At 37.9% G+C, this 18,078-nt stretch overlaps 1 protein-coding gene across 12 annotated transcripts in view; it reads left to right on the top strand.

Moving 5' to 3' along the window:
• Positions 1-1,130: 1,130 nt before the first annotated feature.
• LOC148196490 (uncharacterized) overlaps positions 1,131-18,078 on the top strand; it is a 92,515-nt gene continuing 75,567 nt past the window's right edge. The window contains exons 1-7 of one of the 12 annotated variants that reach the window (XM_088093988.1): positions 1,135-1,882; positions 1,962-2,062; positions 2,133-2,214; positions 8,192-8,337; positions 8,508-9,125; positions 9,456-9,635; positions 13,604-14,172. In XM_088093988.1, coding sequence (XP_087950114.1) covers positions 9,046-9,125; positions 9,456-9,635; positions 13,604-13,994 — 651 coding nt within the window. In that variant the 5' untranslated portion in view covers positions 1,135-1,882; positions 1,962-2,062; positions 2,133-2,214; positions 8,192-8,337; positions 8,508-9,045 and the 3' untranslated portion in view covers positions 13,995-14,172. Of the gene's footprint in view, positions 1,883-1,961; positions 2,215-6,050; positions 6,794-7,019; positions 7,056-8,191; positions 8,338-8,507; positions 9,126-9,455; positions 9,636-13,603; positions 14,173-16,713; positions 17,326-18,078 lie in introns of those variants that run through there. The other 11 variants (XM_088093985.1, XM_088093983.1, XM_088093990.1 and 8 more) reach the window with 11 other exon arrangements.

Genomic DNA, 18,078 nt, shown 5'->3' with positions numbered 1-18,078 from the left:
GTTACAAGTGATTTGTACATCTTGTGGGAGTCTTCGCAATAAATACTTTGCAACCCAACTAGGAGCGGAGAAAGTAGTTGACTTCATAAAAGGTATTCTTTGAAATTTGTAATTCCATATATTTCTCGTTCATTTTAGAAAAAATTTCGTTATCTACCGATGAGTTATTATGTTTATCTTTTTCACTATGAAATTATTCAAGTTCATTATTGCTCTAAAACTAATTGAATTTTATTGGCTTTAAGAAAGAATAAGATACTTGCTGAAATGGAAACTGTTACCCAGTGTTTGGGTCCACCAATAACTGTCAACGATCAAAATGTAACAAATGTTTGGTTGAAGATGAAAGATAAGGTACAATATTGCATTTGATTTGTTATGTCTTCAAATATAATTAGTTGTAGTAATTGTCCGCAATTGAAAATTGTTTGTCTTATCATGATTTTTCTTTATTATGTAGCTTGGAGGCTTGAATTATGTACTACTCGATGAAGTCGTAGTTGTTTCCAACGCTACCACCCTCATTATTGGCACTGTTGTGTCCCTCGACTCCCAAGAGCTACTCCTTCAATTGTAGTAGTGACAGATAAGAAATCTTATGTTCTCCTTATGACACTATTTATTTTGAACCAAGAATTGTTTAGCATTGTATGAGTACCATTTGGAGGCATAGGGCATAGGGCGTAGGGCATAGGGCATAGGGCATAGGGCATAGGGCATAGGGCATAGGGCATAGGGCATAGGGCATAGGGCATAGGGCATAGGGCATAGGGCATAGGGCATAGGGCATAGGGCATAGGGCATAGGGCATAGGGCATAGGGCATAGGGCATAGGGCATAGGGCATAGGGCATAGGGCATAGGGCATAGGGCATAGGGCATAGGGCATAGGGCATAGGGCATAGGGCATAGGGCATAGGGCATAGGGCATAGGGCTTAAAGGCTTAGGTCAAAGTATGATTAGGGATTAGGGCTTAATATACTAAGACATAAGACTTGGGCCTTAAAGGTTAGAACTTAGTGCTCTGCCATTTGAGTTCAAATTTGTTCTCAAAGTTTGAATTGCTTCAACTAATGGTTTTTGTTGTTGTGGTTGTTTTCTTTTTAACATTGCTTACTTGTTGTATTTTGTAGATTTTTTTGAAACGGAAATTTAAGTTTCCGAAAGAGGATGAGGCGCACAAATAAAATCAAAACATTATGGTAGAGATATCTTTTCATCTTTTCATTCAAGTATTCCACAGTGTGATGCATTGCTGTTTATTTACATTTCAGAACATTTATTGTTTATGTTATGCATTCATGAATGATTTATGCATTCATTTTTCATAACACCTCTCTTTGATTTTGGACTTGATTTTTATCTCTTTCTACCTCACCTATACCTTGGCCACATTACAAGCCTTGATTGCAGTCCTATTGATCTCGAGTGTATTTCTAATTCAATTGGTGCGATTAGAAGTTTTCCAAGTTTATGATAGGGTAAATTTGCATAATGTGTTGAGAGTTAAACACCTAGATGTTGAAGTCTGAGGTTATTCTTATATTGACATACTATAGAGAGAGACCGAAACACCTCATATCCTAGGACCGGTGGGTTATGCAATTTTCCACCTTCATTTTAGGGCCATTCAGGATTTGTATGATGTATGCAATTTGATGTCCTGTCTATGAATGAGATTTGTCACAATTGTTGTCTGCATACTTTGATTTTTAAATACTGTCTTCTTGCTTGCATGCATTTGGGATAATTAAGGTTGATTTTTCTTTTCCTTTCTTTTTTTATCTATGGGAAAATTATGAGACTTGTAGTTTACGGGCAAAGGCTATGGATGAAGGGCGATTGTTTGAGAAGCTGAAAGGCTCCCAAAAATACAAATTTAGTATGTTCCTATCATATTTTTCTATACTATACTGCAGATAACTTGCCTTTGAATATTTTTAACCTTTGATTTCACGCAGAAATTCAAAAAGATTATATTCTGTTGACTAACAAAGAATATGCGTCAGACATTCCTAAAGATGCCTAATGCAAAGTCAGTTTGGGAGTTGTTTGCTTTTAGGTAAATGTTTTCTTTGGTTGAAATTATTATCCTAATTTTTTTGATTCTGATGTTTCTTTTATTTGTGCAGTGTTTTCACTCCTTAACATCCTAGATCGTGTTTTATGGCATGTGTGAACTCCTCATGAAAAATGAAGATGGAATTTATCCAGGTAATTTTACTTAGTTTCTTTCTTCAACAGACATAGACTGTTGTTGCAATTTTGGAGTTTATCCATGAGTTCTCTTTTGTAGTAGGAGGGCATGTGCCTTTTCCGAAGGGCATTTGTAAGCTCATTCCAATGTTTTATTGGAGGAAGTCGCTGTCTTAGTCTCTCTTGGACTGTAGCAGTCCACCAGTGCATTGCATATCCTTGAAAACTTAGGGTAGCAAGAGAGACTTTTCTTTTTCATCCCACTTGATGGCAAGCACAAATTTGCTCTACCTTCATTTCCCAATCTGGGTAAGCCTCAACATTATCTTTTCCATGAAAATGAGGCAATACTACATTAACTTCCTTAAGGGTAGGAGGATTTTCAAATTCCCTCCTATGTCTTCTTGATGAAGAAGGTTGATGATAATATTCTCCTACTCTTAAGGCCTCTTGTTCATATTGGGACTCTCCACTATAACTTCTCTCCCTATTTCGGACTTGTTCCTTTCTCAAAAGTTTCAACTCATTTTCAACCATGGCACTATGTAGCTCTCTTTGGACTTTTTCTTGACTTATTTTTCTCTCAATCTCATTGAGTTGATTGACGAGAGTTTGGAATGAAAATTGATCTTTGGGAGGATCACTAATTCTAGGGGATTGTCTTCCAGACATTTTGATGAACTTAAAAGTTTTCTTGAAGTAAAGACTAGAATTTTTTCACTTGAGGACAATATTCCAGGTAAGAGAGGTGAACCGTATAGGTTGCTTAAATACGAAGTCTTGCCTTGCCAAATATATCCCTAGTTACTTACTAAAAGTCTTTAAATCAAAATTACCTCTAAATTCATTAAATGTTTAAAGACACACTCAAACTCAAAGAAAACTAGACCCTAAATGCGGACTTCTAAGACTTGGCCTATGCGCTTCCAAAAATTGAAAGAAGTGAGATCTCCTAAGTGAGGCTTGGAACTTTGTATCCAAGACACACTCACTGTCTACCAATTTTATATGAACAATTAAAAGCAAAGTTTGCAAGTGATGGAAGAACACTTGTGAATTCTTCCAAGTCACTTATTTAATGGCCAATTACAAGTATTTTTGCAAGAAATAGAAATCAAACAATCAAGAGAATAGAAAGTAAAAGTGGTGTGCAGCTCTGGCTTCTCTCAAAGGAAGTGAATTTGGTTGATTCACACTAATCTCACAGCTGCTAAGTGAAATATGCTGCTGTTGCAGCAACCAGATTTTATGCAGACCAGTGAAGAACGTGGTTCTGTGCACCAAAAATCAGCCCCAAGGTTGATCTTTCCTTGCTCCAATCCACTCCCTAAGATGCTACCAGTGTTGTGGGACGTTTTGAGATAGTTCTGCACCCAACATAGAGCTCATACAAACCACCAATAATCAATTATTAAGCCAGAAAATCAACACTGCTGCTGCCCGAAAACTGTTAAACCAGAATGCACAACTGTAGTTTTATCAAACAGCTTATGTGCAGGATTTTCAAACAACTTAAATCAATGTTTCCAATAAATGGTGGCACTCAAAATGAACTTAGGAAAGGATCTAGAGTGGATTTGAAAAGCAAGAAACAAAGATAAGTTGCAGCTATGATCAATTCGAACCCAAATTTAAACTAGGCAAAGTGTTTGACAAAATGCCTGGCAGAAGGCTGAAAAATGTGCATCAGAGTTTTCAAATTTGCTTAGTACAGGTTCAAACAGCTTTTTACAGTGCAGTTTATGGTAAGATTTGAATTGTGCACTTCTTTTAATTCAATTGAACCAAGCTTTTGCTACCAATCTAACATTGAATCTGATGCATTAATCATACCAAACTCTGAATTTTCAAAATCTGCAACTTATATCAGAAAAAGTGTTGAAAATTGGTGGTTTAGATGGTCAATTTGCACAAACGTGTTTGGACTTTCAATTTAATGGTTCGAGCAACTTTAGTTTACCAAATATGACTTGTGCAAGCTGCCAGCAGAGGCTAAATGCTAGCAAATCAAAATTTCACTAGTTCAGTTGCCTTTTAACACCAAATTTTACCAATTCACCAACCAAACTTCAGCTGAGGATTCAAACAAAACTGTAAACAACTTTTATGACTCCAGGACAGCAAATTAAACTTGAACAAGACTCTAGAAATGCATTAAGAGATGTCCAGAAGTGAGTTCTAAGCTGGACAGATTCAAAAATCAGGAAAAGACTCAATCAAAGTGTGTGCAGCTCGGTCCAACTGCTCTAGCAATGAATTCTGGATTCTGCTGACTGGTGCAACCAGTTTTTATTGTCTTAGACAATACAATGTTCATATGGTATGCACACAACGCAGTCCAAGAATTCAAACACAACCAGAAAGCAAATTTCCACACGTTGTAGTTCAGAAAATTTAAAGCAGATTCAAAAACTACATCAATTGGCAGTGCACTGTGATGGAATTCAAGATGCACTTGAGCTCTTTAATCATTGCTCATCTGATGTGCTTCTATTGAAAAACACATCCAGTTTCACAGATTTATCCAGGCACCAAAATTACTCAGGATTTTTGACAAAATTCAAGCAAATCACATGACTGGACAAAACAATGCAGATTTTAAAAAAAATTAAAAGACTCAAATCAATGAATTGATCCGATTGAAATGATGAACAATAAAGCAATTAAAAGCTGGAACAAACGAATCAACACAATGGAATCTACTGGAATTGAAAAACTTAAGGAAACAGTGCACAGATTCAAGAAAAACACGAAGGAAGTGTTTATGACAGTATGGAATGGGAAGAACACTTAGCTGGAGCGTGATGCAGAACCTAGGCTCTGAATACCACTTGATGAGTTGCTCCAGCAAGAGTGACAGGTTGAATGCAGCGGAAAATGGAAACCAGAGATGGGCAGCGGAGATGCAGAGTGAAAATCAGTTGTATAAGTGATGGTTGAAGAGCTGTTTGGGAGGTTGAAAGCTAGCTCAGGCGGCCTTCCACTGGAAGGAAGCTAGATGAAGAAGGGAAGCTCATTGGAATGACTTTTGGACAGAGTTTAAGGTGCTGAAAATGCATGAGCAGAGTAAAACTCAATATTCTTCAAAAGTGATTACAAAGGAGATCTAGGAGTGAATTTATAGAAGGAATTCAGCTCCTATTTTGGGTATCAACGGTGCTAAAAGATTCCTACAAATGTGGATCTAATGCCACGTGTGCAAGCATAAGGTGGGTGCTAAAGATCTAGAATGAGCACGATATACACGTGCTTTAAAGTGAAGATGGGCTAAGCACTCCTAGACCTTGCACTGGTGCACCTTCATTGCCTGCAATTATGCTTTCCTTGGCTAGCTTCTAGTATTTGACCTTAATTATTTGATGGGCTTGGGCCCAAGTATCATGTTTTTTGTGCAATTGTTCTATTGCAAAGGTTTGATGATTTTGTTGATGTTACTTATGTTATTACAGACATTGGGTCAAAGCAAATGCGGATTCGAACCTGTGCTCCGGATGTTTAGCAGTTTGGATTTACTCAAGCAGAAACTCGAGTTTTACAACTCCCAAGGTAGATTATTGTCTATCTATGCTAGTACTCTGACATTTTTATCATGCACTCTCATTATTTTTGTCATTTATTTTGTTTGTTTGAGATAAGCTATATACAGAGTTGTAGTTTTATCAATTGTTTGTCCTACTAATGTTTTGTTCAATGTAAAGTTGTGTTCAGTCGGAGATCAAATTTTTATTATGTTTTGTGAGGCTAACTTGGCCTAAGTCTATTGGCAAATTGAGAGAGTTTAGTGTAACTGACTTGCTAATTGTTTCTTGTGCAGATTACTTAAACTGGAGCGCAATCAAGATAACAAAAGAGAAAATTTCTATTGCATTTACTTCAACTTTTAAAATTGTTTACTACTACGACATTCACTTCCAATTTTTTAAATTTGTTTGCTGATTTATATTCTTCATTTCCATTTAGTTCCATCTCAATTAGAGTCTAATTGGATTCAAGTATTTCTGAGTAGACAACAGCAACAACACCTCAGTGTGGAGCTTGGAGCAGGCTAGAAACAACCATCCAAATAGGGAAGTTGTCTAACTTACCTTTGTTTTGAATTGTTGCTTCGGTTTTAGGTCTTAAGTGATAGTATTGAATCGATACCCTACTTATTGAAGTTTAAATATCTGTGCAGCTTTGGATTGATGAAAATAGGAAGGTTAGTGCACAAGATTTAAAATTGAGTGCAACTAGGATCCATTTTCCACGTCAATTGTGCAAGACCGGGAAAGGGAGAATTCTTTATCTTGTGCATTGTATCTTGCAATCTGTTTAGGCAAGAGAATATTAAGCTGTGTGATATATGTGTGCAGGATTGAAAATCAGACCAAAAGAATTGAATTAAAGGAGCACAAAGTTGTCCAGAAACAACAAAAGTGGAGCACGTGATTTTTGTTTACCTTTATTTTGTCCACAAAGTTTACCTTTCTTTTGTTTCAACATATTAATTCTAACTCCTTTGGCAGCCTTCTTGGATAATTGATGAAGAATTTGACATGGGTTATCGCGGGAAGAAATCTGCACCAATTGTGACTAAATCTTCAGTTGAACACTACAGGTAATATATTAATTTTTTCCTTAGGTAATTCTTAGTTGATTCAAAAGCTTGGTGTCATGAGTTGAAGTGCTTAGCATATGAGAGATTCCCCTTTTGTACATAAGTTTGCATATTGAATCCTTGTTTATATGTTTTGATATTTTGTTTTTTTGCATATGATATGATAATATTTTTATTTTCTACCATTTTGTTCTTTTGAGCTTAATTCATATATACTGGTTTGCAGGGTGCCAATCCAACAAAATGAATTATGAGCATAGAGGTAAATTTTTTTTTGGATTCCCTTGCCTTCTGTTTTCTGTGTTTTTTCCATCTTAATTTTGCTGCTCGCTTGGAAGTAGTTACCCTACACGTGGGAGTTTTCTGCATCATTCATGTGTTGACATTTGCTTGTATTTGGGGTTTGAGTATTTATTATTATTTTTATGTCTTTTATTTCATTGAGCTGGGACCTTACATTTATTCTGATTTCTATTGATGAATACTTGGCATCGGTGGTGATGCATTGGAATATCTTTTTTGGGATATCTTCATATATATTGTATTTATTACCACGTGTTTGCTAAGCTCAGTTGATTATTTAAAATGTCTTTGATATGTTCAGTAGCATTATTCTAGGCATAAGCTAGTTTTTGTATTTTTAGTTGCAAGTTTGTAAGTACCTGTAGTCATAACTTAGTTAGATGAATTTGAAATTGCTTAGTTGTTGTTTAGAGTATTATAGTAGTATTAGGTTTGATCAGATTTTATATGTTCATTCTAATTTATATTTTGTAGATTAGTTTTAAATTCAACTTTGCATAGTGAATTTTTGTTTAGTATTTGTTTGTATTGTTTTTAAGCTTTCTACATTAATTTTTACCAATTAGAACTTGTTGAGATAGTTTTTGTTATATTTCCCTTGGTTTAGTAACTCATAATTCTGCATAGTTTTAGTTGATAGATTTTAGTGAATAGGTTAAAATTCGAATCTGTGATCAATTTTAGTAGTTAACTTTTTTCTAGCTTTCATTAGTTGTGAAACTTGTAGAAATGAGGTAGTTAGTTTTTAATTGGTGTTTGTATGAGTACTTATGTTATGTGCTGTTTTTCTTGATTTCATTCAGTTTCTTATATATATATATATATATATATATATATATATATAGTCAAGATTTTATATTTTCTCCCAAATGACGCAAATATGAGTTCAGTTAAGTATTTTGAAGTCGTGTGCATAGTTACTTTGTTATTAGATATCACTTTTGTATTTAGTTGTAGAATAAATGTATAAGTGTGATTTCCTACAGAACCAATCTCTATGCAGGTAGCTTTCTTAATTAAATTCCTTGGTATGTTTCATTGAGCTGCTGAGACTTTACATTTATTCTGATTTCTACTGATGAATACTTGACATAGGTGGTGATGCATTGGAATCTCTGGTGCTGCATTCTTTTGGGCATCTGGTGAGAGGAAGTGAAGAATTGTTGAGGTTGCAAGGAGATCTTGATCTGCACGTCTGGGAGGAGTTAGATCCCAAAAATTTACATGGAAGTCTTCAAGAGGTAAGGGGAGTTTGATTTATTTCATTAATTGTTGAAATAATCTGTATTTGATGCAAATCTGGGAAGAAGGGGATGAAAATGGAGGTTTTCTGGGTTTTCTGGACTTTGGACGTTCGACCTTGGTTTAATTGTGTTTGTGAGCGTTCGTTCTCGATGATGTTAATCCTCAGGAAGTACTCGTCTGAGGTAAAGTACGACTAGACTTGATCTCGAGCGTTCGTCCTTGGAGCTCGGTTAATAAGGTTTGGTGTTCATCGGCAGCGTTCGGCCTTTGATGATGATTGATTCCAGAACGTTCGTTCAGACAGCATCAGAGTTGGAAATAGCGTTCGGCAATAATGCATGAATCCATGGGAGTATTTTGAAACAATTATTGAGAATTGTTGGTTATTTCCTTGATCCAATATTGGTTTATTTATACATATTATTGAGAATATGTACGAATTCGTGATTGAGCATGTTTATTCTGTTGGAGGTGGTACATACACTATGTTATTTACTTGTAACTTCGTTTGTCTTTTGAGCATTTTTGCTAGTCTCACGCGTGAGACTGAGATTCGAGTGTCACCTTCTTCTACGCGAGGAGGTGAATGTCTCGCCCAATGAAATGACTTCGGCTCGTGTTGAGTATAGTGCATCGTTACGCGTAGTATCGATGTTTTTACTCGTTAGTCCTTGAGGAGTCGGGGAGATAGGTCTGAAGTCGCGATGGAAGACGGCTCGGGTCGCCTGTTATTGAGAGCAGGTTATGACGACGAATTACAAGTAAACGACATCAGAAAATACTGGTATTTTATTTTTATCCAAGGATTACATATGTTATAATATTTTAAAGAGTGTTTGTCACAATTCAAAATAACACTAGGTAGAATGGAACCAGTTTTATAATTGTTCCCTTGTTGTAATCACGTAAAATATGAGAAAGCAAATAACATTTGATAACTGTCAATACTAAATTTCGTCATATTATCTAGTAAAATCCTAGTAAAATCTAAGTAAAGAGGGGTAGCTGTAAATACTAAATTTCGTCCGAATTGATTTTTTTGGCTTTTACTGTAACATCCCAAAAACTTACCCTTTAAAATTCAAAATTTAAAATATTGTAATAATACATTTAGGATAACACCCCGTCCAAAGAGCACCCATGGGAACTGTACCAACTTCAGAAGGCCTGAGAGGTGGATCTGGGTTGGGCATCTGGTGAGAGGAGGTGAAGAATTGTTGAGGTTGCAAGGAGATCTTGATCTGCACGTCTGGGAGGAGTTAGATCCCAAAATTTACATGGAAGTCTTCAAGAGGTAAGGGGAGTTTGATTTATTTCATTAATTGTTGAAATAATCTGTATTTGATGCAAATCTGGGAAGAAGGGGATGAAAATGGAGGTTTTCTGGGTTTTCTGGACTTTGGTGCTTTTCTGCAGAATTTCTGCAGAAAGCGCGTACGTCCAATTTTGGTGAATCAAAATTGGACGTCCGTTCAAACAGTGCTCGACCAAATAGTGGTCGTCCAATTTCTGAACGTTCGGTTATTGTTCTGAGCGTCCGCCCGAATGAGCCAACTTAGAACGTTCGTCCTTGGTTTGTAATAGTGATATTAGCGTTCGGTCAGGGCTTATTTTAAATACCGTTCGGTTGAAACCTAAATTAGTAGTGTCCGGTTAAGTGTGAATTTAACACTGTTCGATTGAATCGCTCGGCCAGGATTCTAGACGTTCGTTAGCAATTGGTAATCCAGGTTTCAACTTGAGCGTCGTCCCTAAATTGGCATCCACATGAAGTAATCTTGGGCGTCGGTACTGAGTATTAGCGATTGCAGTCGTTCGTTCTTAAAAATAGAATTTTAGGTTTGAATCCTGAACGTTCGGTTTTGGGTAAAAGTGAACGTTCGGTTTTAAGTATAAGTGAGCGTCCGGTTTTGAGTACAAGTGAGCGTTCGGTTTGGGCATAAGTGAGCGTTCGCTTTTGGGTATAAGTGAGCGTTCGCTTTTTGTATAAGAGAGCGTTCAGTTTTAAGTATAATTGAGCGTTCGGTTTTTGAGTCTAAATGAGCGTTCCGTTTGTGGGATAAGTGAGCGTTCGGTTTTTAAGTTGCTTATTCTTAAGTGTTGAATCTTGAGCGATCGGCCTTGGGGTATTAGTGACTATTTAGCGTCGGTTAAGTTTTGATTTAAGCACCGTTTCGGTAGCTGCTGATTTATGTCGTTCGGTCAGGCTTCTTTTAATGCCGTTCGGCAAAAGGGACTTAGGGTTCGACTGAGTATGAAAACGTCCGTCCTTATCATGTCCGGATTAATGGTGTTTGATTTGAGTGTTCAGTATTGAGATATTAGTGGGTATAAGCGTTCGTTCTTAACATGGAACTCTTGGGTAGCAATCTTGAGCGTTCGGCTTTAAGTGTTCGGTTTGGATCTTGGACGTTCGACCTTGGTTTAATTGTGTTTGTGAGCGTTCGTTCTCGATGATGTTAATCCTCAGGAAGTACTCGTCTGAGGTAACGTACGACTAGACTTGATCTCGAGCGTTCGTCCTTGGAGCTCGGTTAATAAGGTTTGGTGTTCATCGGCAGCGTTCGGTGTGGGACCCTGGAAAATTAATGCTGATAAACACCTTGTCAAATCAAAATTTATGTATGGAAACCCCTCTGCAGTGCATTAAAAACGCACATTCATAACTCTGCCACTCACTGCCAAGTGTCACCGAGATAGAATGGGAGTCAGTAATTGGGATACAGGTGTCGACAGGGGAGACGCACGTTCGTGCGGATGTGGGAAGGAACAAAATGAACTTTTCTGGAAAACCCTTCCTCTCTCTTCTGCACTCATCTTCTTCCCTTCAATCTCAGACCCCATTTTTCTCCAGCTTCTCTCTAAAACTTCTTCATCTTCTCTCTAAGATAACTCACCGTCATCTCCTCCGATTCCATTTCAGATACCGTAGAAACATTCCCTGCACCGTAAGCATCGTTCTGAACCGAACAGAACTGAGATCTGAACCGATAAGTTCTCCAACTCTAAACACCCTTTTCTGGGTTGCATGCGGACCTTGATACAGCTGCATGTTAGAATAGAAACTAAGTTCTCCTATGTTCCTTTTGGTTAGATTTAGTGGAGCACTTGAGAAGCAAGTTGAGGGTAGGAAACCATATTTGGACAAGTTAAAAAGCACTCGCTTAGGGAGTTCACTGCTAGACCAGGTAAGGGAAGCTTTAGTAATTTAATTTAATACTTGTATGATGGGTATGAAAGCATGAAGTATACTGGATGTCTGAAATGTATGAAATATTTGATATTTAAGTATGCATGAACGAGCATGGTTGTACTGGATGTATATGAGTGATATTGTTTGAACTGTATGTTGAGAATGGAACGTATGAATTGGAAAAGGGATAATTTCTGTAAGGTATGAATGATAATATGAATTCTGTAATGTATGAGATTTATGGTGAAGATAAATTATAAGCTATGAACCGTATGAAAAATGTGAAGTTATTGTGGATAAAAATCTGGAAAATATAATAGTCTTTGCTTGATAATGAGCGCTCGTCATTGAACGGTCTTATACCGTTCGGTTTCCCCTGAAAATGACTTAGAATAGGAATTCTTTCATTTGGAAAGGATTCTGTTTAAAAACGAGCGTCTTCTTGTGAAAGGCTAGGTTTGAGCGTTCGGCTCATCCTAGTGGTGTCCAACGATCGCTATAAATTGAAGTTATATGAGTAACGCTCGGTTTTGTAATCCGGCGTTCGTTATAGGTAGCGCTTAGTCTGATATTAAGCGTTCGTCCAAATGAACTCTCGGTCTTATATCGAGCGTTCGTTCTAGTTAGTGCTCGGTCATCTATCTAGCGTTCGTCCTAAGTAGTATTCGGTTTTATACTGAACGCTCGCCCTCATCTTCGATTCCTGAACGGACGTAAATAGCGTTCGTCCAAAAATATTAGTTGACGTTCGGCCATTGACTGGCGGTGTTGTATCTTGAATTAAATCACGCTCGGTTTATTTATCTAAAGAAATTGTTGTCCATTGGATTCGACCTCGAGTCATTGTATTTCAATTATTCTAAGTATTATTCAGAACTTCTAGAGTCAATTCCCTTTTACTGAGTTAAGTATTCGTAACGTCCGTCAGAGGACTGGGGTTCGTTTCTTTTGTTCAGAAACGAGGATTTCTCTGTACTTTGATAACGTTCGTCCTTATTTTGAAAAGGGATGAACGTGCGTCATTTTATGAAAGTGGAATAAAGCATAAAAATGTGAATAAGAGGAAAGACTAAGACGTGCGAACGGTATTTTGGGTGAAATATTGAAAGTGGATTTTGAACGAGCGTTCCAAGGAGGAACGTCTCTATGATCTGAATGTGATAAGTTGTATGGTATGACCATGGTAAAATCACTGATGGCTGTTCATCCTGATATTCCGTGAGTGCTCGTCCTTATGTAGAGGGGAGTAGGTCATGTGAGGGAATGGCAGGAGGTCCTAGTCCTACTGAGTACTTTGGACTGATAGGGCTAACCTCGGGTGGCAGCTGATGAGTGTTTCCAGTTACCACACCACCCGAGTGCACGAACGCCTGTGGTTACATGGATTCATACAGTCCGGACGGTCGTATTTATGAGAGTTGGATAATTTATTCTATGCTGGTTCATTGTTGTATGTCTTGTATGTAAATTCCTTATGTTAAATTGTATGTGAGTTGTATGAATTAAATTACCTAAGCTTACCCTTGCAATTCCTTGTGTTGTCTACTGTTTATGTACATCCGTCTTGTCAATGCAATGATCATCCGTGTGGATGTGAGCAGATGGAGAGGTGCCACTTGAAGAAATGCTGGAAGAAGAAATTTTGGAGGATGCCAATCTGGTTGAAGTAGAGGTTAAAGCCGAACAATAGAGCGCTCGTTTATTAGTAGCAGTCAGTAGTTCTGGATTGTATTTTGGGACGTTCGGTTACTTAGTTTTGGAAAGCCGTTCGTCCAGAACTTGGAGTTTTGTAGATAGATTTTGAACCCTGTATATTTTTGTACGTTCGGCTGTTATTAGCTGCTGTAATTTAAGACTGCACTGTTAATTCTGTAAATGTGATTAGTTCTAATTTATGGTAATTACTATTTATTGGGATGTTACATTTATTGGTATTAGAGCAGTTTTGTTCCTTAAAGGACATTGTAGGTTATGGGTACACTGTGTTCTTGCTGTGTGCTTAATATGTGTTTAACGATTTATTTCTCAACTCTTTGAACATGACTAACACTCGTTTTTCTCTGTTCCAGAGAACGAATGGCTCCTAGGCTTCCCCCTCCTCCACAACCAAATGAATCTGATACGTCCAACAACACCAGGTTGTTGGAATCCGTAATTGATAGGCTACAGCAACAGAATGTCACGTTGATGGAGCAAAACGCTACTCTGATGCAGCAAAATCATAACGCCATGCAGAGTATGGAGGCCGCTCGCGCCAACACAGAAGCGACGCAGAGGCAACTGATGGACATCCTTGCCGCTACCAGGGGCACGGCAGGGGCGTCATCTTCCAACGCTGCTCAGCCTGCTGTTGAATGGAGTTTGGAGAGTTTCCTACAACACCACCCTGCCAAATTCAATGGAAAAGGTCTCCCGGATGAAGTGGATCAGTGGTTGAGGGATATGGAAAGAATTTTTTAGTTCTTGATTACTTGTCTACTATTTTTAGTTCTTGATTGTGAATGATTTATTGAGTTTCTAATTTGAGTTCATAGTTTCTAGCTAGATTTTACAATTTCTTTTAATAGAATTGAATAGTTTTTACATGAAATGTGAGTTTCGAACTAGTTTTGACAGATTTTATCTTTGTGAGATTTGAACCTTGCCTTACTTTCTTTCACTGTGTGATGCGTTCCTGTTTATTTACATTTCAGAACTTGTATTGTTTATGTTATGCATTCGTGAATGATTTATGCATTCATTTTTCATAACACCTCCCTTTGATATGTTAATTAATGTGATTATTCTATTTGTATGGTTTATTACTGTATTTATGGGATGTTAGAAGTTTTCAAAACAAAAAATAAAATTTAGAGAAATAAAAATAAAGACAACCATTTAAATTTTTATACACAATTAAATAATAAATGAAATCATTTAACTTAAATAATGAGTGATTGTGAGATCCTTAATAATTAGCTTAAATTAATCCTGGCACCTCACCCTTAATGCTTGCCACCTCATTCCCAGCCATTTAAAACCCACTTCCTAATCTGATCAAAATTCTGTCTGACGTGCACGAAGCACCACGCTCATCATTCTCTGAAACATTAAAACGCACTAAACTCTGCATGCACACACGCCACTTGTCACGTTGGAATCTTCTAAATCAGAGTTTGGTGTGCATGTGGCAACCTGTGACACGTTCTTCCAATTGAACGTTGGTTTAACCAAAACCAGACTTTTCGAAAACTCTCTCTCACTTGCACGAACTCATCTTCAACCTCTGAACTCACCCTTTCATCTTCTCCAACTTCTCTCTAAAAACCCTAAACTTCTCTCTGCTGTAATCCTTACGTTTCTTCTCCAATCGCGTTTTCAGCACCGTAGGAACAACCACTGCACTAAGAGCTATCCATTGGACCGAACAGCTTCAAAGACTGACACTGGTGAGTCCCTTTCGTAGTTCGTCCTTAGGTTCTGGAAAAATAGAGTTTTAGTTGCATGCAAACTGGTATTCTAAGAGTTCTGTAATCTGTGGTTAGATTTGGTTCTGGAAGAGTCAAGAATCCTAAGCATGCAAACTGATACGGCTTGTATGAATTATATTTGATGTTGAATTTGTTTTAAATGCATGTTGAGTTGATTATGGATGAATGGAGAATGGCTATTGTGTGGTTGGAATGATTTTAAATGTTGAAATCTGCATGATGATGATGTTTGAAGGGAATTAAACCTGAAATGGAAGTATAAAGTTGGAAAATGGAAATCTGGAAAAATTCTGCTAAGTGTGAAAAATCTAAATTTTCTAATCCTTCTCTGTTGCTAAAAGGACGTTCGTCACTGTACGGTCTTAGACCGTTCGGTTTTTGGTTAACATGACTTAGATTGGAATTCATTCATTTGGAATGAATTCTGCTCGAGAACGAGCGTCCCCCAATTGAGTGAATGAGCGTTCGTTCTGCTCAGTATAGATCAAGATTTAAAACTTTATAAATAAGTGACGTTCGGTCTTAAGTCGAGCGTTCGTCCTCAATGGCGTTCGGCCTCATGTCGAGCGTTCGTCCTTATTGTTGTTCGACCTTATGTCGAACGTTAGTTCTAGAGAGCGTTCGTCCTTATACTGAACGTTCGTCCAAAGTTGGCGTTCGGTCCTATACCGAAACGCTCGTCCTATAAAGCGCTTGGGTTATAACCAGCGTTAGTGCTGATTCGTGCTTGGTCATTGACCTAGCGTTCGTCCACAGCAGGGTTCGGTTTCTAACTGAACGCTCGTCCTTATTATTGAATTCTGAGCGAACGTAATTGACGTTCGTCCAAAGTAAATTTCTGAACGTTCATTCATTGACAGTAAGAGTTGTTTCTGTACTTTAAATATTCTGGTTATTTATCTAAGTTATTCTGTAAGATAATTATTTCTTTTGATTCAACCTAAAGTTCTTGTACTCAACATCTTCTAAGTATTATTCTGAACTTCTAAATTCAATCTCATCTAAATTCTTTAAGAATTCTTAATGTCCATCAGTGAATAAGAGTTCGTTTCTTTTGTTCAGAAACGTGAAATCAAAGTTCTGTAATAAGTTCGTTTTATTTGAGTAAAGAATGCATGACGTTAATGTTAAGAGAGTGGAACACAGAATGAAAATGTGAAAATGAGAAATGTTTAATGTGGACGAATGATATGTTGAACGAATTATTGGAATTGGATTTTTACGAGCGTTCCAGGGAGGAACGTCTCTTATATGATTGAATATTGAATTGGTAAGGTATGACTGTGGTTAGTTAATGCTGGCTTGGTCCATCCTGATATTCCGTGATACACCTCTTCAAGTAGAAGGGGGTAGTCATGCGTGGGAATGGCAGGAGGTCCTTAGTCCATAAGTTAACATGGGCGACGTAAGAACGGACTTACCTCGAGTGGCAGCTGTTTGGTGTTACCCAGTTACTACACCACTCGGGTGCAAGGACGCCTGTAACTACATGGTTCATACAGTCCGGACGGTCGGTCTTATTATATACCTTTATATGATTATTATTTGATGAATTACATGCTGTATGTGTGTTTAGAAATGTAACTGTATGTGTTGATTGTATAAATTAAATATTATAAGCTTACCCTTGCATTTCCATTGTGTTGTCTCTTGTACATGTATACTCCGTCTTGTCAAATGCAATGATCATCCGTTGTGGATGTGAGCAGATGGTGGTGCATCCCTTGAAGCAATGCTGGAAGAAGAAAATTTGGACGACTCCAATCTGGTTGAAGTTGAAGTAAAGGCCGAGCCTTAGAGTGCTCGTTGTAGTTAGGCTGTATATGTTAGCATAGTTATAACGTTCGGCCACCTATTTTGTAAGGCCGTTCGCCTTATTCATCTCTGATGTATTTTGGTGCTCGTTAGTTTATGTATTTAAGAGCGTTCACTCTTGGTTTCATTGTATGCGTATATACGCGTCCTATGTACTGATGCCGTTAGGCTTTTAATCCTGTTTTAATGCAAAGACTGTTTGTGATTACTGTTAATTGTAATTAATTCTGAATTATAGTGATTACTGTATTTTGGGATGTTACATTAGTGGTATCAGAGCAGTTTTGTTCTTCTAAGGACACTGTAGGGTTATGAGTGCACTGTGTTTTGCTGTGTGCTTATTGCATGTTTAATGAGTTATTATTGTTTTAACTCTTGGACATAACTAATGCTCGTTTGTTTTTCTCTGCATCCAGAGAACAAATGGCACCTAGACTTCCTCCTCCTCCTCAACCGAATGAGTCCGAAACGTCCAACAACACTAGATTGTTGGAAACCGTGGTGGAAAGATTGCATCAACAAAATACCACGTTGCTGGAGCAAAACGCCACCCTGATGCAGCAAAACCAAGCTGCTATGCAAGGTTTGGAGGCCTCGCGTGTTAATTCTGAAAACACGCAAAGGCAGTTGATGGAAATCTTGGCTGCAACTAGAGGTGCGCCTGGAGCATCTTCTTCAAACGCTGCTCAACCTACTGCCGAGTGGAGTTTGGAGAGCTTTCTGCAACATCACCCAGCTAAGTTCAGTGGGAAGTGCCTCCCTGATGAGGCTGATCAGTGGCTGAGGGATATGGAGAGGATTTTTAACGCCAAAAGGTGTCCGGATGAGAACAGGTTGGCGTATACAGAATACTTATTAACTGGAGAAGCAAGCCATTGGTGGACGAGCACAAGGGCCATACTGGTAGACGCTCACCGCCCTGTTACTTGGGAAGTATTCCGTAATAAGTTTTATGAGGAATATTTCCCTGACAGCGTAAAGTTTGCAAAGGAGGTGGAGTTTTTACAACTGGTTCAAGGTGGAATGTCTGTATCAGAATACACCAATAAGTTTAAACACCTTGTCAGATTCAATACAATGGCCACTAGTGAGGAGTGGCAGTGCAGAAAATTTGAAAACGGTTTGCGCAGTGATTTGAAGGTTGTAATTTCCAGCTTGTGTATCCGAACATTCCCTGCTATGGTGGAAAGAGCTAAGGTGTTAGAGAAGAATTTGGCAGAGGCAGAACGGTACAAGAAACAGCAAACAGTAAGGGGGCC

The sequence above is a fragment of the Vigna umbellata genome, chromosome 7 (assembly GCF_029865625.1).
Source record: "Vigna umbellata cultivar VRB3 chromosome 7, Vumbellata_1.0, whole genome shotgun sequence".
NCBI classification, from domain to species: Eukaryota; Viridiplantae; Streptophyta; class Magnoliopsida; order Fabales; family Fabaceae; genus Vigna; species Vigna umbellata.
Note: the sequence above shows the minus strand (reverse complement) of the source record. Positions and strands in the feature narration are given on the sequence as shown.